Source organism: Falco biarmicus, chromosome 1 (assembly GCF_023638135.1).
Source record: "Falco biarmicus isolate bFalBia1 chromosome 1, bFalBia1.pri, whole genome shotgun sequence".
NCBI lineage: Eukaryota > Metazoa > Chordata > Aves > Falconiformes > Falconidae > Falco > Falco biarmicus.
In genome coordinates, this window is record NC_079288.1 from 37,095,738 (window position 1) to 37,115,923 (window position 20,186).

Sequence of the window (20,186 nt, forward strand, 5' to 3'; positions counted from 1 at the left end):
ACTCCCAACCACTATAAATTCCTATAAAATTAATGTTTTCTTCTAACTTGGAGGCAAATTAGTTAATTCTAAAGAAGTATGGGTAACAACCACTACCCCATGCTCAACTATGTACCAGAGCACACAAATTAACAGCCACGAGCAAAGAAAAGCACGAGAAAATCTGGAGTAGAGATTCAGGTTTACGATAAAGAGGAAGAACATACATAATTAGTCACAAAGTTTGCCTGAACCGATGGCTAAGAAGGTATCTTCCTTCCCCTGCTTTCAGAATTGGCTTCAGCCCCCCTAAACAGCTTCACCTACCCAGTAAGTGCTGGTGGAGAACAGTACTGAGCTCCTCTTCTGACAGAAATGCACACAATTCTGCTAAGCAGCCAGCCGAGGCCATGCGGGTGGCATCCTAAGGAGGAAAGGCAGAAAGGAGTAACACTGGTTGAGCCCAATACACATCAGAGGTAAGTGGGAAGAAGGGCAAGTGACAGAAGATGACAGGAAGTAAAAAAAGAGAACAAGGAAATAAATACTACTAGTAGTAGTATTTCACTCCTGCTACCTGTGGATTTCTGTCAGTTCACAAGGTTTCCTGTATGTAACTGAACTTAAAGCCAAATCCACAGTCAAAAAAAGCCAGCAGAGACTGAAGAATTACAGACCTTCTACAAATTCTGATTTGTTAAATGGAAAAGTCATAAAGATGAATGTTTTAAAAGGCATGTTCACAAAAGTTGTTTAGGTTCGCAGTCCAGAAAGTAACCGTTACTTCTAGCCATGTCTAGATGAGCTTACCTCTGTGATAAGCTCATACTACTTTTAATTTAAAACTTCCAGGCTTTTGTTGTTTTGGTTTGCTTACATGACCATCCCATCACAACTGCTTTCCACCCTGAATCTTACAACCCAGTGGGAATTTTTCAATTTTTTTCTTTCTAGCTTGTCAACAGTTGCATGTCTATGTTGCACAGATTTAGGGAAAAAATGACTAGATGATTAATGTTAATCTCACAGATGATACTGTTGCTATCTGCCATACACAGAAGACCCTGCATCAAACTTGGGAGAACTTCTTGCTCGTTGGAGAAACACCAGCCATTATCTGAAAAATTTCTCACACTAGATAATAAACCCCACCTGAGAGCCTACACACACATATACATGCGTATAGTGAAGGTATTGCAGGTTTTCTCCAAGATAAAAAGCAAATCCTGACTTCAGAGCTGCCTCAAACGCGTCGGTGAGGAGCTGCAGGTCAAACCCATATACACGGTTGCTAAGGGAACATTGGACTCGCTGATTTTCAGTGACTGGCTGGGGATCTCTAATTCTTGTACCCAACTTTCCTCTCACAGACTACAAGGCTCCAAATGAAATCAATCTTACAGACTGTATTCAGTTGAATGAGTAATGCCCAACAACACGCTTCTTTACTTAAATTTCTTTCCACTCTATCATTAATAATTTCCCACTAAAGTTATTTTAGAAAGTAATACTGTTAGAAAGTCCACATTTTATATTTGAGAGTAAGACTGTTGACAGCAGGGATCCTTTGCAGGGGGCTGAAGCAGTACCTCATCATGTCCCAGCATCCCTAAAAGCACCGTGCTGATATTCTTCCTTATTGCAGCATCTACTTTTGCACCAGCTCCTCGTGTTACAAACCGCAGAGCTTGCAGCATTGTGTCCCTAGAAGTGATCACAAGGTACAGTCAGACAGTGCCTCTCTGCCCACCAGAAAGAAGCAGCTGAGCTCTGGATACTGTAACAGTTTCTTACACAGCAATGACACTAACATGCCTTGCAGTTTAGGAGGCTGATATTCTCTCTGCAGTGCTGAAAACTCCGTGCTAGAGAGTATTTCCATGTTTAGTGTACTTGCATCTGTCTGTTACAACGTAAATATTTTTCAACTATTCAAACAGTAAAAAAATTCTCAAGTCAAGGAACTTAATTTCTTAGGGATCTGCGTGCTTAGGATACAATTACAGCTGCATTACTTCAGATGACAGCTGGTACAGTATTGTACCTGAAAGTGGGCTGCCGTGGGTTGCTGGGGGGTGTGCAGGAGAGAGGAGAGCCAGGCAGCAATGTCACAGCTTAGCTTCTGACCCAGGAAGTCCCCATCCTCTGCATTCTGTGTTTTATAACCCTTGATTAATAGTCAACTGCTTTCACCAAGTAGTAAATCTTACTCTCAGAATTGGGGGGGGTTGTTCTTTCATCCTAGCCTTTTCTTTTATCCCTTAATAAGTAGGAAGGGCCAAGATATTACCTATGGCTCACCTGATGGCAGAGTCATCACTGGAACGAATTCCATTCAGCAGCTCCGTAAAGAGAGGATCCACTTTTACATGGATCACAATGAGTTTACCAAGAGCATCAGCAGCTTTAAGACGAACAGCACGGTTTGAGTCCTGCAGAGCTTTGGTGAAGGTTGTTTGCAATTGGGGCAAAAATGGTTTCAGGGCAATCTCAACCTATACCAGAGATGAAAGAAGCGGGAAGTGGTGCAGTGAGGTCTGAGACAGTGGCTAGAAATCAAAGCCTGAAAACAGCCTGACCTCCTCTACAGCCATCATTCACAAATAGCCCTTGGTCAGATCTAACGCACTACTAAAATAGGAAAAACATGAAACAATACGTTATCACAAAACTTTTAACCTTTTCAAATATAATCTTATTTTCTGCGTACTGAAATACAAGGCACATTGCTGAAAACTTTTACACTATTAAGAACTGCCTTCTGTATACAGAGCCCTAAATAAAAGCTCAGCTCAGTTCAAAGATACATGCGATGATCACCTTTGCACTTAACAATTCATAAAAATGGTGGACACAGGAGAGATTAATTACATGGTAGTTTTTAATCCCTTGAAAGTGGGATCAGCATTTAGCAATATTTCTAAGCAGCCCAGTGATTCAAGCATAGGGGGCATTTTTGGTAGGCCAGAAGCTGCTGGAAGAATACAATCCAGTTACAGTGCCATTCCTAAATATCAAACCCACACCAGCAGGCATCCTGGCTGTATTTACATGAACAGCAACAGGTATTTCTGAAGGTTACCATGGAAAATGTTCACAAACCACATCCAATTACTTCACATCTTACCTTAGCTAGAAGAAGGCTTAATGTTTCAAGCAGAGCCACCTTGACATTCCAGCTGAACCGATCTCCCAAGATCCGAATAAGTGGCCCAGTAATGCTCACCACAGATGGTTTAAGAGCTTCAGCAGAAGTCAGCTTAATAACCAGCCCTAAGGCCTTCGCTGCCTCCTCCTTCTGCTCTGGATTACCAGTTAAAACACCTTCTCGCAGCACCAGCAGTATGGAAGTCACTCCCTGTCATGAAAATCGGATAAGAAAGCTTAGAAGATAAGATACAAAAAATACATATCTTATTTTTGCTCCTGTTATACACCAGATGCTCAAACTTGGAGAGTTTCTCTCATTTTCCTGTTGACCTTCAGCTGCCTGCTTCCACATTTACAGAGCTACTTTTATTTGGTTTGATTTCATGCATCTACGCCTTACTAAGCCAGTTGCTATGAGAAAAGTGGTGGCGGCTCCGGGAATTTTCAGACCAGAGAAATTTGGCACAGAAGTCCAGCATTCCTCCCCCACAAAAAGCAGCCAGCGACCATGACTTACACGCGTAACAGAATTGTCAAAGATCGCATTACAAGAAGAGTCTTCTGTAGGGTAACTCAAGAGCAGCAGTACCCTACAAAAAGTCTCTCCAACATACAGGTTTGGAATGCCCAAACAGGCACTGCTTCTAATAATACCTGTAAAGCCGTATCAGTCAGCTCCCCAAAAGGTGAGGTACTGGGGCTGTGACGAACCCATGCTCACTCTGACCCTTTACCTTCTTAGGAATACAGAATCCCGGCACATGCTCGCCTTTGGCCTCATTCCCCACAATCCGGATATCCTTGTGCAGGTCCTCAATGAGAGCAAGCTGGTTCCCAGCATCTAATTTCTGCAGGAGAGAGGGGTAAGACAAATATGAGGCAACAGGGCAACCAGCTCTTCTTTGTGAATTACTCTCAGGTGTGTCAAGAGAAGACACCTGTTTCCCACCTCCTCACTCACAAAGTTGAAGTCAAGGTCATCTTACAATTCTCAAATCTTTGCAGGGTTTGCAAATGTAAACATAGTTTACAATCAAAACAGAAGGCTCAATTTAGGCCATATTTTACCAGGTATCCCCATTTTCTCCTTGCCAGGCATTATTACCACTGTAACCTTTTTAAGCTGCCCCTCACCTTGGTGATGGAATTAAGTGCATCCCAGCTTTCATTCAGAACTACAGGGTTGGTATCATTAAATAGACGTATCAAGCCTGAAACCAAGCTCTTGAGATGACCAGTATAGTCTGCTTTTGTCTTGGAGCAGTAGATGTTCAGAATGACAGCTGCCGCCTGTCTCATTCCCAGCTCAGGGCTGCGGGTAGCTTCTAGTAAATCTTCAGTTATAATTCTTTGTCCAGCATCATCTTCCACAGACAGGATTACAGACTGGCAGTTTGCCATCTCCTAAAGAGTTCAAATTAACTTTACGTTAACTCTCAAATAGAACAAAGCCAGATTTAGCCCCAGGTTTCCCATGTTATCCACAGCATTATGTCTTAGGGAAATACTACCAACATACCCCACTTACTAATTGTTTCTCATTAAATAGATAGTTGCATCACCATTAAAGGCGTGATTCAGTCCTGCAGCAGAGATAAGTATGTAGCCAACTCTAAAATTTAACAGGTGACCAAACTCTGCTGAACTGATTGCTGTACAGCTTGCTTTCCAGCTGCAGAAGGGCTAATTTACAAAAATCAGTATCTCCATCTCCCCCACCTAACTCATCCGTTAAAGACTGTGCCTTTTGTCAGATAACATTTTTTTTTTTTAAGGTACTTTAATGCTGTGCATCATAATACTAATTACAAGCACGTCTGTGGGTACATTAGAGATCCCCAGGCAGACTTGGGGATAGAAGCTGATCTAACGGGCATCTACAGCAGCCAGCCAGCGGGACTCTGTCACTCACGTTCCTAATTCACCAATTTGTGTACATGTCTGTCTGCAGTCACCACTCCAGGATGTTCAATGGAGTCCAAACACTAGATGTTTCAGAAAGCCGTACAGGAGGAGTACTGCATGCAAAATAGGAGATTTCCTCCCTTCAGCCCTTTAATCTCTCAGTCTTCTACACCAAGAATAAATATAAAGTTAACTAGACACTCTGGCAGTTCTCCAAGAGTAAGTAAATGGAGAATTGTATCTTGTTGCAGGCCAAAGAGACTTCTATATGCATACAAATAGATTTGGAAAGCACACGTTTTTCGATTCACAATATGCCACCAGGCAAAAAGACTCATCCCGAAGAAGCTCTAATGGACTGAATTAAAACATGCAATCTGTGAATCTAGAGAACCCAGATTCTGTGCTGAGAAGTAAACCTGAAGCACTATCTTCAGGCAACTTGTCATAACAAAGAGCTGAGCCATGCTACTTGCCAATTGCTCTTCACTAGTCCCCAGCTTCTCTTTCAGCGCAGACATCATAGCAGGCAGGATGACACTCAAGTGCCGTGTCAGAGCATCCCCTGCCACTGATGAGAGGAAAGCTAGCACACGGGTGTTCACAGGGGGAGTAGTCAGCTAAAAAAAAAAAAAAAAACCAACAAAAAAAAAACAAGCAGAAAGTTTTTTCAGAAGGAATCTCACTTCATCTGTAACATGAAAAATTTATGCATCACAACCTAAATAACAATGGTTTTGAGCATAAAATCAGAAGAAAATTTCAAACTATGCTGTTCCTTTTGACATATCAGTCTAAAGGAAACTGGAAGCAAGCAGAGGAAAACGCACAGTTCTGAAGTTTAAAATTTGTTTCCAGTTGTACCTTTGGCACCAAGTAAGGCAGCACCACACGGCTCTTGACAGCCATAACTTGCTTAAGACCATCCACAGCAAAGTCAGATGTCTCTTCATTATCCTACCAGGAGAAAGAAAGTTACTAACCTGAGAGATGATTTGTGACACCCCAAGCTAAGCTAAACCCTATTTCAAGTGACAATTTACCATGTGATCATACAACCAACACAAAAGTCCTTCTATCCAAAAATGCTCTCATACTATATAGCAAAAACCCAAACCAAGCTCTTCTGTTGCATCAGAACATATATTACTAAAGGGGCTAAAACTTCGAAGCCTCGTCTTGTTTGATCCTATACTGTTTTACATGGGTGGCCAAGCAACTTCAGCTGGTGACGGCGGCACAGCCAGGTGTAGCATTTTTCTTAGGCCGATGTTTTAGCCACAAGACCTTCCCTACCAATGGCTAGGATAACTCCATGGAGGAGACAAAACAGAGCTGCCATTCACTGGAAGGCCCGCCACTACAACTGTCCTCCTCCTTTAAGCCAATTATTCAAAACCTGTCCTACAACTTGATTAATCAATTGTTGACTAATTGTTGAGCAATGCTTACCAGCTGCTTCAGCAAAAATGGCAGGATGTCTTCAAGAGCTTGATGTCCAATTGTGGAGTGCAACTGTTCAAATGTTTTAGCTGCAGCCTCTCTGACTTCTTCTAGAGGGTCACACAGTGCTTTTCTCACCGTAGGAACTAGAGACTCTGAGAAAAGGAGTACCTAAATATGCAGAGATAAAATTACAGAATGTCTAAAGCACAACAGACACATGCATCTCAGTAAAGTAGCTAAGAATACAGAATTTGCACAGATGAAACTGAATTAGAGTTCACTTGAAATATACTGGAAGAAAAACAGGATTAATCAACACAAACAGTTGCAGTGCTCTAAGGCTACCTAGTGGATGATTTCTATTATTGTATCTCATAGCAGTCAGAACTGTGCCATGTTTTACATTTATCGACAGATACAAATGCGTATATTTGCCTGAACAGCAACTCAGGTTAGTTAGGAGACTGAATTCAGTCCATAGAACAAGTCCAGCACTAAGCTGTATTGTTCTGTCTCATCTGCAATACCTGTATCATAACATAAATTTCTAGGAAACTGGAGATTTCACCTTCCACATAACTTACCGCATCCCTGCTGGTAGATTTCATTATCTCACTCAGCCCAATGCAGACTCCTTGCCTCTCATCACTCTTGTCTGACTTCAGTCCATCTTCTAGAATAGGGATGATTTCAGGAAGGATCTTCTCTCCTAACTTTCGGACAAGGTCTCCTAATGTCCGTGCTGCAACCTGTCCCCAAAAGTGTATTAATTAACTATTTCCCTGTTTTATAAAACTTAGGAAGATGAACAGTGAGCAAATGTTCATTTTTGACCATAAACTACTGTACACAGTATAGACGAAGTAGTAGGAATGGAAACACTGTGATTATAAATAAACATAGAAAAACAGTTTTACTGTCACCACAGCTGCATTCAGCCAAGAGAGCACTCAGACATACTCAGAACAGTTAAATTAATGACAGTGGTTCACAGAAAAAAATTATCCTGTGTTCTTCAGGAATTAAGTTTATACGGTCAGCTGCAGTAACACGAAGGCATTACTCAATTTCAAATAGTTTATATGATCAGCTGCAGTAACAGGAAGGCATTACTCAGTTTCTCACCGTTCGCTTATCTGCACAAGTACTGGCCAAGAATTTCAGCAGAAGCCCAAAGAGGGTTGGCAAAATTTCACGCAGTGTGCGAGGAGTGTTTGAAACTACAATCTTCCAGACGTGTAAGGAGGCTTGACGCACTACCAGCTGGGTGTCAGAGCGGCCCATGTACAGCCCAGCCAGCACCCTGTTCCTCCTCTCCACACCAAGAGCATTAATAATAGCCTGAAAAGAAGTATCACGAAATTGTATTATCCACTGCTGAAACTTAAAAAAAAGAATAAAATACATGATCATTCAACATGTCTTTCCAGCAGGCCTTCCATGCCGATTTAAAATTAAAAAATAAAATAAAAAAAAAGGCACAACAGACAAAAACAGCTTTACCTTGTTTGACTGGGCTGTTCCGAAGTTGTCATCCTCTGAGGCAGTTTCTGTGGTCATTTTTCCAGTGACTCCTGAGATATGGAAGAGAAGATCTCCAAGGAGCTGAACTGAGCTAAACCTGGCAACAGGAGCAAGTTAAGTGTTACGAGCAGGGTATTCAGGCAATACCTGACCAAATATGACAATATGTCAAATACAGACACGAGCAAAATGCAAGGCAAAGAGTTAGGTCAGCACCGAAACGCTGCATGGGCTGATATCTAAGGCTCAGCCTGCCTACATGGCTGAGAAGCATGCCAAAGAGAAAGGGAAGGAATGAATTCCAAACTGGAAGGGGCTAAGAGAATTCCCGTATCAAAGCAATTAATCAGGGAATAGCCTGGAGTCTAAAAGGGAACATGGTGTTGCCAGCATCTGTCTCAACCCAAAAGATACTCACCTGGGATAAGTGCACTCATCTGCACTCAGCTGACACAAGCCTTTTAGTACGGCTAATCTCTGAGCAATTACTATTAGCTGTGAGCGCTCCACTGCACATTTCCATACACAGGAGGAGAACAACTGACTCAGCATTTTGAAAAATCAAAAGAATATGTGAGGGCTAAATATTGCCATATCAACTGCCTTGAAGTGTGTTTCAGATTCAATACCAGAATTAATAATCTAGCAGGAATGCTCTGCAGGTACCAGGAAACCTGATCCAGAGCTGGCAGGGCTTTGCAGACTCAGTGCCATAAAGCATCATATTTTAATCCACAAGCAAAGAGATGCTTGCTTTTGCTACCCAGGAGGTCTCTGCATTTCCCTGAGGAGCAACACAGAGTCTGAATCACACCAGTTTTTCAGCCATGGAAGAGAAATGCCTGCAGGTAAGATGGTTATCCCTTACCTTATCCTCCACAAGTCATCAAACAGGCCATCCTCCAGCTGTGGCAGCAGCAGTGCAATGGCAGTCTCTGCATACATACTTATGATTCTCTGGCCAGCACGCAGGGCAGTATCCCGCACAAACTCATTCTCGTCTGCCAGTGCCTTAAAAAGAGACACAGAAAAGTGTCTGTGAAAGCTGGAGTTTTTCAGCACAAGATACAAAACCAACAGCAGGAAAACAAAACAATGTTTCCTCTCTCAGCCATGAGAAGTAAATGAACTACAGAGCTGTGAATGCACAAAGCTGATTTCAAGAAATTACTAGTGACTACAAAACAAGACAGCAAGCAAATAACTTGGAGGAAAAAATAATTTATCATTTTTTAAATATCTTTTTTAATAGTCCAGCCATGCTGGACAAGTCTCTGCACACCCCACAATTACTAGAAATGATGCTTAAAATACTCTGCAGGCTTCTTTTTATCCTCTAATAAATAAAACTCTTCAGGCCTCTGCTACATACCTTAAGGATACAAGGAATGATGGGACCAACATAGGGAGTGAATTTGTCTCCAAAGGTAATTGGCAGGTAGTTGAACATCATGATATAACCATCTCGTACATGTGGAGCAATATCCACTTTACTGGCAGTAGCTACAATCTCTGGCATAAGTTTCTCCAGCTTTTCTACCCCCAGCCCAGCCATAACTTCAGCCAGACCTGGGCACAAAAAGGCAGGGAACAGAGATGATATACACAAGCAACAAGCAGCTGATCTGATTTAACAGATTTAACCAGAGAAAGTCTAAGCTCAGTGTTCAGACACAGCTGTTCCCACCTTGAGCAGCACCAGATCGATCCACTGAGCTCTGCTCATATGTCAGGGTCTCCATCAGCCATGGCAACAAATCCTCAAAGCACGATTCTCCCATACCCTTCACCATGGCTCCCAACGCCTTTGCAGACACTGTACGCACCTCAAGGACAGGAAAAACAGAGATTTGCAAAATATCCAGTCAAAATTATTAAGACAGATGTGTCTGATTACATATCTACAGAAGATCAGGACGAAGTCCAACCTAATGCACTGAAAGACAAACTGTATTTGTACAGAAGACTTACTTCAGGTACAGGATCCAGCAGAGACGCCTTCAGTCCAGGAGTCACACTGGGTAGGTAAGGAGCCAGATCCTGAAACAAAGAGCCCGAAGAGTAAGAACTAGATTCAAAACGAGAAAGAAACGTATGTCACCTTCACGTAAAGGGCATTCAGCCCCTTATTAGTAACAATCATCCTTAACATCCTGAGACTTCGATCCGTTGCTTTCACAAAGCCGCAAATAAGCACGCTGGATTGTCCTGCAAGTCCAAGAAACAACACTAGTTCTGTGCAGATCACTCAAAACCTTTTTGATGCTCACCGACAGCCCAACACTTTGTATCTAAGGAAAATCCAACACACTCAACATTTACACAAGGTTTAAAGGCACAAAAATTAAACATAGATCTCTAGCCCACAGCGAGGTTCTAGAAATACTTTTCAAACAAACCCTGGATCCATTTCTAAGCAGCTGATCCATGTTTCACTGGTACTGGGTTTTGCTTGTTTGTTTGCCAAGGCATTTCTTATATGGTAAAAATTACAAGACCTTTTTGCAGGGATCAATCTGGTAATAACTAGATGACCAAAGTACAGAGCCGACAGTCTTAAGCACTTGAGAATTGTCACTGTCTTTATAGCCATTATCTGTTCATTTACATACATTTAATTAAAGCTGCACGGATTCTAATATTGTCTACGTTAACAGCAAAATCCCCAAACCAAATAAATTCTCCCTAGTGTTTGCTGTGTTATCTACTACACAGTAAATACAGCATATGGTTAGAGAGCGCTTATATCGCCATACCTTCTGATCAGTCAGGGAGTACATGTTCCCAATGATCTGGGCAGCCATCTTCCTGGTGTCTGTGGAACGATCTTGAAAAGCTCTCTGGACAATTGGCATGATCAGTGCTAAGGATGGGGCATCAATGAAATGGACAAACTTGGTATCCAGTAGAGTCTGCAGACACTTCTGGGTCTTCCTGGAGGGGTCCGTGAGAGCATCCAACAGAACTGGAGCGATTGCTGAACGTTTTAAAAAAGGAGAGAAAAGACTGTAGTTGCACATAAAACAAAACCACAGTCAGGGTGAGCTGGTGTTCTTTCACAGGATGTTTTAAATCCTTCTAAACAACGAGGAGCATAGGCAACACAGGAAACCCTATTAACATTAGCTTACAAAATGCACAGGAGCATTCAAAAAGCCTTGAAGCAGACAGCTGCTGCTAAGCTCCCATGTTAATACTTTTCTAGGAGTAGTTTCATTTCCTATAGAAGTTTGCATTGCGGTGAATGCAAACAATGTAAATGTTGCGAATATAAACCTTGCTAGTATGAACCACGGTCGTGTCAGGACATTAGAGATGCAGAAAGTTCTTACCCAGGATCTCTGGATTCCTGATGACAGACCCAATCTGCCTGAGAGCTTGCTGACCTGCATTTTGCACCTTCACATGAGAATCTGTGAGCACTTCAGTAAGTTTTGGCACAATATTGGGTAAGCAGGAAGAGAGCTGTTTGGGAGCACAGTATGCCATAGCCCCCAGCAGTTCCACTGATCCTGTGCATGAAGTACACAAAAAGAGGAAAAAAAAGCAGCACAAAACAATACACGGTATTAAGAAGAGATATGAGAATATGATCACATTTACCTCAAACTCAAATCTACCAGTCAGAGAACACACAGAATGGATGAAATGCATTATGCCACTTAAAGACATCAAAAACTCTTTTTTGTTTTGTTTGTACCACAGAAAAGAAGCAGGGGAGGAAAACTCCAGCTTCTGGAGTCCTAGAGAGATAGGGGGTAAAAAGTGTCCCTTGAATCTTCTGGGGGGAAAAAAAACCTGCTCAAATCTGTCAGGGAATTCATTGGTATCTCACAAGCTCTAAGTTTCACAGTCCCTTATGAGACAATAAACTATCACGGCCATCTGTAGGGATGAAGGAATAAAGGGGAATGACAGCAAAGGGGACTGTGGGTTACTCTCAGTCACGTCAGTCAGATATTGGTCCATACCAGCTTTAGTTCTCCAAGATTCCTCTTCTAGTGCTGCAAGAAGTGATGGCAAAACCAGCTTCACTCCATGAGTACTCAAGTTGCTCATCACGGCTTTGGCACAGTCATCTGCAGCCTCCAAGGAGAAGAGAACATTTACAAGCTGTGCCACAAGGCGTGTTTTTTCTTTCCTCAGAGACCCAGTGGGAACAAAGCCTTCACGTAAAATAGTGGCTAAGTACAACAATGTGGTTAGCCAAGTAGCTCCCAATTAATGGCCAATGAAGTAAGATGCTCTCAGCTATTAAGATCAGTTGTTAGCAGCGGTATCTCAAGGGATAGGTCACCTGCTCAGTTTGCTTGGTTACAAACAGTATTCATATCCATTTTATTCTGGTTTTCTCTTAACACTCTATGTTCTCAGAAATGTAAGGCACCTTACCTCTCGCACATACTGGTTCCCGTCTCCAAAACAAAGCAGCAAGTGAGGTAGCACATGAACCACATAAGGTTCAAAGAGCTTTCCAAGCATGCTGCAGAGCATCTCAAAGGCAAACAGAGCCCCTAAAAAAAAACAGAAAGGACAGTCAGAGGAAAATACAACTGTATTTAAATGGGATGGAAAAAGAAGATATAACTACGAATTTCTCCAAAAGCACGCAAATCTCACAGCTGAAATTCTCTTGCCTTCTTGCACTAATGGCTAGTGCTGTTGTAGGGGTTTCTGGTCTCAGAAAGGGCAAGCAGCCCGGTAGCATTAAAAACACGTAGCAGTCCCCCGAGGCCTGGCTTAGGTAAGCAGAAATACGGACAGGAAACATTCAGCAACAAAAGGGACAAGCAGGCTGTGAGGGCCCCTCCGGGCCAGCTGGAGTGGAGCAACCCCTAGCAACACCTGCCTCTGAAAACAGGAGGGATGAGTGCACCCATATTGTCCAGGACCAGAAACCCTTCTTCCACCACAATGCAAACAGAGCAGTTTTAGGACGCTATACACAATCAAAGGCCTCATGACAGACACTTCCCATTTCTTTCTCTGCAAACTTTAGTAAAATAAATCTAGATAAACCAAGCACAGGGGGTTCAGGTATCATTTGATCCGACCGTAATGGTAGTAGGTACAAGAGAAATACTAAGTATTTGGAGGGCAAAGCTTTTGTCCCTTACCCTCACGCCGACGGAAGTTCTTCTTGTCCTGGATAGCATCAGTCAGTGTGGTCATCATCTCCTGCTGCTTGAGAGACAGGATGCCAAGGCCTTTCACCAGGCCTGCCAGCCCATAAGCTGCACCTTTGCGCTCAGCGTATTTATCAGACTCTAAAAGCAGCTGCATTAGCTTCTGTATCATTCCACCTGCATCCTCCTTAATTGCAGGCACCAGAGGTGGTAAACAACTTGCCACTGACTCTTGAACCTGTGTAAAACAACCCACCAGCTATGAGATCATGAAATTTTCATCACCAACATCACCAACATAACTTCCCCCCACAATGTCAGCCTTCTGTCACCAGAGCCATTTTTCCATCTCTGACATCCCGAAAAGTACCATATTGTTAACCTGCCTCTGCATGGAACCCGAGGACTCCTCCAGGAAGGCACCTACCTGCTGAGATGGAGTGGACAAGGCTGCTATCAGTTTGCCAACAATTGGTTTCACTTTAGGGTCACTCTTGTCCAGATGTTTTGCCAGTGAACCCATCAGAATGACCACGCTTTGCCTGACAGCATCATAACTGGCATCATTAGGAGCATTTTTCAGGAATTCTTCAAACACTGGCAAGAGAGAGTTAACATTGTCCTGAAAAACAAAACCACAGAACCTGCCACTAGAGTCCACTCAGAATGAGATCTGCTATGCTCAGTGGACTTGTTTGTTCTTCTCTGAGCCAACAAACTGAACAATCACACCATATTTACAGTTCATGTGTCACGTCACATAAAACCTTGTGCCATCCTGACAGGCAACAAATATTTCCTGCTTGACAGAAGTTAGCTCTTAAATACTTGATCCCCCAGATGTGCCAGCATGATGTCCTGCCAGAAGCAATGTAAGCTGCTAGGCAAGACTGCTACCCTAACCATCAGTGCCTGCTCCTCTGCTTGCTCCACTTGCAAAGGGAGAACAGAAACACAAAACAAACTTCACACTAGTTTTCTAAGAAACAGAAGAATGAATAATATGAAAACACTCCAATTGTCTGGGGCTTTACAGGAATGCAGAGGGCTGTCCAGAAGAGGTGACTGGCACATGTGAGGAAATCAGAAGCTGAGCAATTTACACCCTGTACACCTCTCCCATCTAACACTTCTGGAGAAGGACTAGCAGTGAGAAGAAGGATGAACGGCTTCAGTTGATTTCAGTTTAATTAAGCCAACCATCAGCAAGCTTTCATGTTTTGTTTTACATGAGGCCTTCCTGGGATTAAAAGATCTCTGGTCTGATTTCACTTTATTACTCCAGTTGATTCAGGGCTATTTCTTTTCCATAGCAATGACAGGGAAGAATTACACTTTTTCAACACTAGTCACTAACAGAACAACTCCAAACACACAAAAATTTCAACTACATGAAAGTTTTCAGGTGTTAAAAGTAACAGCAACCTTGAAGACATAAAAAAAAAAAATTTAAAAGCGCCCCAACTATGCTCCAACACAGTAACTACGTTTTCATTCCATCTTTTTCCACTGCTAGAGAGAGCAATGTTCAGACTTACTTTGCCATGAGTGTTGAGCGTCGAAAGAGCCGCATCTAACATGCACTTCCTGACTTCAGGACTGCGATCATTCAGAGCATCCGGTACAAAAAACTGGAAGAGGGGCTTCACCTGAGAGCTGTCCAGATGCTGTGAGAGCTTGTTGAGGGCCAGAGCTATGCCACACCTGTAAAGATGGTGAGCTTGTCAGCTTACTGTCACTTGTCAGAATTTGCCTGAGGTCACAATCACGTTTGCAATCAGAAGTACAATTACAAAAACTGAGAGAGAGAACCATTATGAAATCAAAGCGCCTCAGAGTGTCCAGCCTATTTGCATTTCATTACATAACCCCATGCTGCAGGTTCCCAAAAGGACAACAATCCTCCAGCCATATAATGACTTTCATCCTGATTAAGCATTACTGATCCGCGGGCCAATACAGACAGACATCAGGATCACTTCATTTACTGCTGACATACAGCAGCTTTACAAGGTGCATCAACACTAAAGAACAGATTAGCTTAAGACAGGTAGCTAACAAGATTATCTCCAATTAAACCTGATAGGGCATACAAGTAGACAAAAAGTAATTAGCCAAACTGGAATTCGTCCAGTTCATTAAGGCTTGCCCTGCCACTCTTGAAACAATCAACTGCCCATACAGAGGTGGGAATGCAGTAAGATAGGACAAAAATCAGACCGTCTGAGAGGGAAGGACTCTGCTCTTATCAGGACATAGAGAAGGCAGCATCCAATATTTTGATGGAACTCAAAAGCATTCCAGTTTGGCCTGCCCAGCCTGCCTGAGGGGCATAAATATTCTCTATCAGAAAGACACATGAAACCAGCAAGTCAACACAATTGCATATATGTAGTTTCTTTAATATTTCCTTATTTCTCCGCTGCCTGATCTTCTAAATAAAAAATCTACATCATCTCATTTGGATGCATAGGATGTGGTGAGATCAGTCTGAAGATGACTGTACCTTGCTTCCCACTGGTCAGGTGGTGATTCAGATATCACTCGTCCCAAAGCATCCAAAACTGGAGGTGGCCTCTGGAAGGAGAAAGAATTTAATCAGAATGCCTTTTCCAAGGACATGCAAACAGAGAATACTGTCAGCCGATCCTGCAATGCCATTTTACAATACTGCAGAGAGGTATGATGCCACTAGCAGAACAGCATGGTAAAAAAAAACCAGCAGAGAGCTAGCTTAGGCCCAGAAAGACTTAAACTGACCCTGCTCTGCCACGGTCTTCCTGTATCACCCAAGGCATACCTTCCACCTGTACAATGCCATTACTGGCTCGTAACTTGAGGCTCAAGACATTAAAGCCTGGGATAAGCTCAAACACAGCAACAGTAGGCTTCATGCACACATGACAAAAGGAAAAGCGATTTATAGAAAATATAAAATAAAGCACAAGCTTATGCATGTCTACCCCTTAGGACAAGAGTACTTACATAGAGCTTCTCCTGGTAAATCTCTGTAAGTTTATTCATGACCTCTGCTGCTTGGTTTCGATACTGAGCTACAGCTCTGGAAAGAGCTTCAGCACCTGCTTGTCGCACTGCCTCTTCATGGTAGATGACATCTTTGATCAGCAGAGAACAGAGGTCAGGCAGCAGCTCCAGACCCATGGACTCCCACAACCTGCAGCGCACACAAAGAGGTGACGGGTCACCCTTCAGCAAGAGAAGCCACTGCTACATGTCAATATCAGGGAGGCAAAGCCCCTGCCAGAGGAGCTCCATGAGGAGAGCACAAGAGAGGTCCCCGCACAGTCCCGTCAGCCAGGAGGAACTCTTACCTCTCTGCCAACTTCTGAATCTCATCTTCAACATCAAACTTTACTACCCAAAGGCGACGCAACAGATTCAGTCCATTCTTTTCATCACTGTCCGGTGTTGGTAGAACCATTTGTAGCTCCATCAGTCCCTGAATTAGTTTACAGAAGAATCAGTATAAGGACCTGATTTTAGAAACAGATGCTTTAAAACGCTTAAAACTTTTGCCAAGTCAAGCTCTTGGTGGTTGGAAGTGTCAAAATGCACATTTGCTTGTGCAGCACACTGCTTGTGCTGATGAAGGACTTGCTGGTGCTAACAGGTGAGATGGTGAAACTCCAGAGCAGGGCTCCACAGACCAGGTGCAGAGAGGCAACTAGGTTGTACTCTGGTGACTACAGTCTTTTCTGCCTCCAAGTACAGAGAAGCCAGCTCAGTGACCTAACCTGAGATCTATTTCATGGCAAAGGAAACCAAGCAACCTTCTTTTTTTTTTTTCCTTTTCATATTCTCAGAAGGGACTAAGTGAGAAGCTTTCCAAAAACAATGGGTTCCATACAAACATAGGATTTTTTGACAACTTCTCTCCTTAAGACTAAGCTCTATACAACTGTAAACAGGAGATGTCAAGATGTCGTAACTACACCTGCTTTAACAAAACAAAGGTGTGGATAGACCCCGAGTACTCCTTTTTGCAAGATAAATGCAGCACAAAGTGTTACTTAGAGCATTATTGTTCAGTAGCTACTGCCGCCTCCTGCAGACACACTGCCCAAAGGCCAGCATCACAGCTGAAGCCTCTCTTCATCAGTATGACAGAAGATTCACCTCCTAAAAAATTAAGCAATTCAGTGTGACCCTGAATGACTCCCACCTACCCTGAGAGCTGCATCTCGAACATTCATGCATGGAGATTGCAGGGCCTGAAGTAACACATCGATCTCCTCCTGTTCTGCATAGGCACAGCCGTCCTCCCCACTGCTGCTCGTGCACAGGGCCGTCAGGGCATTGGAAGCCAAAACCTAAAATGCCATGAGGAAGTATTAAGAGATTCCGCCTCTACTTCTGACAAAGCACGTGCAGGGTGGGGGTTAAGTGCTATTACAAGAGAAGAAGTTCTCTAAGAACAATGACAAAAACAAGGACAGACAAATTCAGTCTGTTTGCCTTTCTGTTATGATTATTGACCTTTCTGCCATCTCATCCCTTAGAACAAACACTCAGAGGAGCAACTACTAAACTTCTTTGACAGAGCAAGGCCTTAGAGAAGGAATAAAATATCACCCGTGGAAGAGGGAAGAACATTTGGCGTAATGAAACCCACAGGAGAAAAAGGCGCAGACATTTTATTCCAGGAATACCATAAACACAGGAGAAAATAGGTAACGTATCAACCACCAGCCTCAGAGACTTAAACCAAGTGGGTGTATTTCCTTCATGTAGATGCTGATGAAACTTCGGCAGAATCCTGGCTGTGGTTATGAAGCTGAGGACTCACCTGTAACCGTGGAGAACCTGTTCCTATCACCCGGCTTAGCAGAACTAGCATGTCCCTCCGGGGCAGCAACTCTGGGCCGTTCTGAAAGGTTGGAGCAGGGGCAGGGGAGGCAGAGGGAGGAGAAAAAGCTTTATGTCTTGTGACTCCAAAGTACCTTGCCACTGTATGACACTCTTTATAAAAAACACAATCAAAATCTAGGGCTGGACAGGTATCCAAAGCCTGTGATGGAAACAATCTTACATTGGTAAACCTAACTCGAAGAATTAATCTGCTTTGTCCACTTCACACATTAGCTGTTTTATCCCATGCTTCATCCAAACAACTGTTGAAGGAGGTCATCTGATCCTCACAGTTCTCACTTACCTCATCCACCAGCAAAGCCTGGCCATTTGCCGATGATCTCAGCTGAGCATGGACCGTAAGGATCTGCAGAATCTTGACCAGGAACTCCTCCTTGTCTTCACTGTCATGGGGTGTCTCAGTCATAACCGTCTTTAGGAGAGGAAAGACTAAGGAAAATGCTGGAGCTGATAACGGAGCAGCACCTGCAAAAAGGAAAAACAGTCCCATAAGCATAGCTGATCCTCTCACATCTTTGTTTTATAATATTGACTGGTATAAAACGCACACCTTGGCAGCTCACGATGGATGTGGCCAGCTTCAGCCTTATGCCCAAACATGCTAAGTGACTGTAAGTATTTCTATGCCCCTAGAAACACCCTGGCTAAAGGACACTGTTTCATGTGCGCCCGGACTTAACCCACACAGACCAAGCTTAGCCTGTTTGAAGCAGTGCACGCAGCCAGCCCCCTGTTAGCCTCTGCCACTTGGCAACTCAACAGCGGCAACAGCATGGTTCCAACAGTGACATCTGGCATTTCAGTGTTAGGTCAGTGGTTGAACTTGATGATCTTAAAGAGTCTTTTCCAACCTAAATGATTCTGTGATTCTACCGAATGTTGTTGCTTGCTACACCAATGAGCTGGCTTTAATTAAAGCCACATTAGAATTCCAAATTACTTCCAATGATTTGACAATGCAAAAATACACACCATAAATGAAATTGAAACAGTTCAATGGATTAAAGTAGAGAAGCAGGCAAAACTGAGGTTTTGTCTATCCTGGAAATATCTGTGGGCAGCGGGGATGGAACACAAAATCAAATTCATCACAACCAAATCTGAAATAAAAGCTATTATGTAAAGTGCATTTAGTTTGTGTGTACACCCTGAGAATTAAAATGCACTAAACTAAAAAACCCAAACAAACAAATGACAAAAAAACCATTACAATCAATTTTACTTCTGAGCAGGAGGAATCCACACAGGAATCTGATAATTTAACTAATGCACTTCTAAAGTTCGTTTGTCCCAAAACAGGGACCTGTTCACTAGCTACATTCCCTTTGAACACTTCCTACCAACCTAGCTAACCTGTCACTCCAGTTTCCCACTGGATTCTTGAGAATGAGGTTCCTCTAATACCGGTGCAATTCTCAACTCCCCTCTCCTCTTAAAAAATTATAAAGCTTTTGGATTCCCTTTGTTAAAGATTTTGCTTCTTCCTTCTCACAGGGGCTTGACTATGGGACATAACAAATGCTCCTCACAGTTAGTCCAGTTAAAATTAACGTTATTAGATGTCTAAGGAAAATGTTTGCTTTCTATATCCTCTCTATGCTGTCAGAGAACGCCAGATTTTAAATTTCTAAGATGCAGATTAAGAGCACTGCAGATACAATACTGCAGTATTAGTCAGCTTATGTAGGGCATAGATACTGCAAAAGTAGTTCAAGGGAGAAATATTAAATAACAAACACACTGTGAGCTCCTAACTAACATGAATATCTTAGGGAACCCCCCCTCCATTTCTGATGGGGATTTTTCTCTGCTCAGTGTCTGTCTGCTTTTATGCTTTTTTTTTTTTTTGCAGTTATTGACCAGATATTTTTAGGCTTAAACAACCATCCCTCTATATGCAGCAGGAGGAATAAAGCTTTATCTGAAAAGATAAATGTCCTATTAACACAGGAGCTGGTACTGACCAGCGCAAAAAAGGATTATAAAGTGTATCTTGACATTTCAGCAATGAATGATAAAATTTATCATTCATATTATAAAAAGGTACGGTCTGTCTTAGGTTTCATGGTAAGCTGAGAAACCTAAACTAACCTCTGCTAGTAATATTGCAAGACTCCAAAGAACTTTGAAAATGAGGAAAAATAATTTGATTATATAACATGACTT

General features: G+C 42.7%; 1 protein-coding gene across 2 annotated transcripts in view; it reads right to left on the reverse strand.

Moving 5' to 3' along the window:
• Positions 1 to 20,186, reverse strand: part of GCN1 (GCN1 activator of EIF2AK4) — a 43,468-nt gene that overhangs the window by 4,296 nt on the left and 18,986 nt on the right. For both annotated transcript variants that reach the window (XM_056334695.1, XM_056334685.1), the window contains exons 26-54: positions 18,304 to 18,485; positions 17,938 to 18,018; positions 17,318 to 17,461; positions 16,463 to 16,590; positions 16,116 to 16,305; positions 15,637 to 15,707; positions 14,669 to 14,834; positions 13,558 to 13,752; positions 13,122 to 13,368; positions 12,397 to 12,518; positions 11,976 to 12,090; positions 11,337 to 11,516; positions 10,761 to 10,981; positions 9,976 to 10,044; positions 9,692 to 9,830; positions 9,377 to 9,573; positions 8,873 to 9,015; positions 7,984 to 8,101; positions 7,606 to 7,821; positions 7,065 to 7,229; positions 6,487 to 6,648; positions 5,899 to 5,991; positions 5,511 to 5,654; positions 4,264 to 4,533; positions 3,864 to 3,977; positions 3,107 to 3,337; positions 2,281 to 2,474; positions 1,569 to 1,683; positions 307 to 403 (exon numbers count right to left, since the gene is read on the reverse strand). In XM_056334695.1, the coding sequence (XP_056190670.1) occupies positions 307 to 403; positions 1,569 to 1,683; positions 2,281 to 2,474; positions 3,107 to 3,337; positions 3,864 to 3,977; positions 4,264 to 4,533; positions 5,511 to 5,654; positions 5,899 to 5,991; positions 6,487 to 6,648; positions 7,065 to 7,229; positions 7,606 to 7,821; positions 7,984 to 8,101; positions 8,873 to 9,015; positions 9,377 to 9,573; positions 9,692 to 9,830; positions 9,976 to 10,044; positions 10,761 to 10,981; positions 11,337 to 11,516; positions 11,976 to 12,090; positions 12,397 to 12,518; positions 13,122 to 13,368; positions 13,558 to 13,752; positions 14,669 to 14,834; positions 15,637 to 15,707; positions 16,116 to 16,305; positions 16,463 to 16,590; positions 17,318 to 17,461; positions 17,938 to 18,018; positions 18,304 to 18,485 (4,509 nt within the window). The remainder of the gene's footprint in view (positions 1 to 306; positions 404 to 1,568; positions 1,684 to 2,280; positions 2,475 to 3,106; positions 3,338 to 3,863; positions 3,978 to 4,263; positions 4,534 to 5,510; positions 5,655 to 5,898; positions 5,992 to 6,486; positions 6,649 to 7,064; positions 7,230 to 7,605; positions 7,822 to 7,983; positions 8,102 to 8,872; positions 9,016 to 9,376; positions 9,574 to 9,691; positions 9,831 to 9,975; positions 10,045 to 10,760; positions 10,982 to 11,336; positions 11,517 to 11,975; positions 12,091 to 12,396; positions 12,519 to 13,121; positions 13,369 to 13,557; positions 13,753 to 14,668; positions 14,835 to 15,636; positions 15,708 to 16,115; positions 16,306 to 16,462; positions 16,591 to 17,317; positions 17,462 to 17,937; positions 18,019 to 18,303; positions 18,486 to 20,186) is intronic.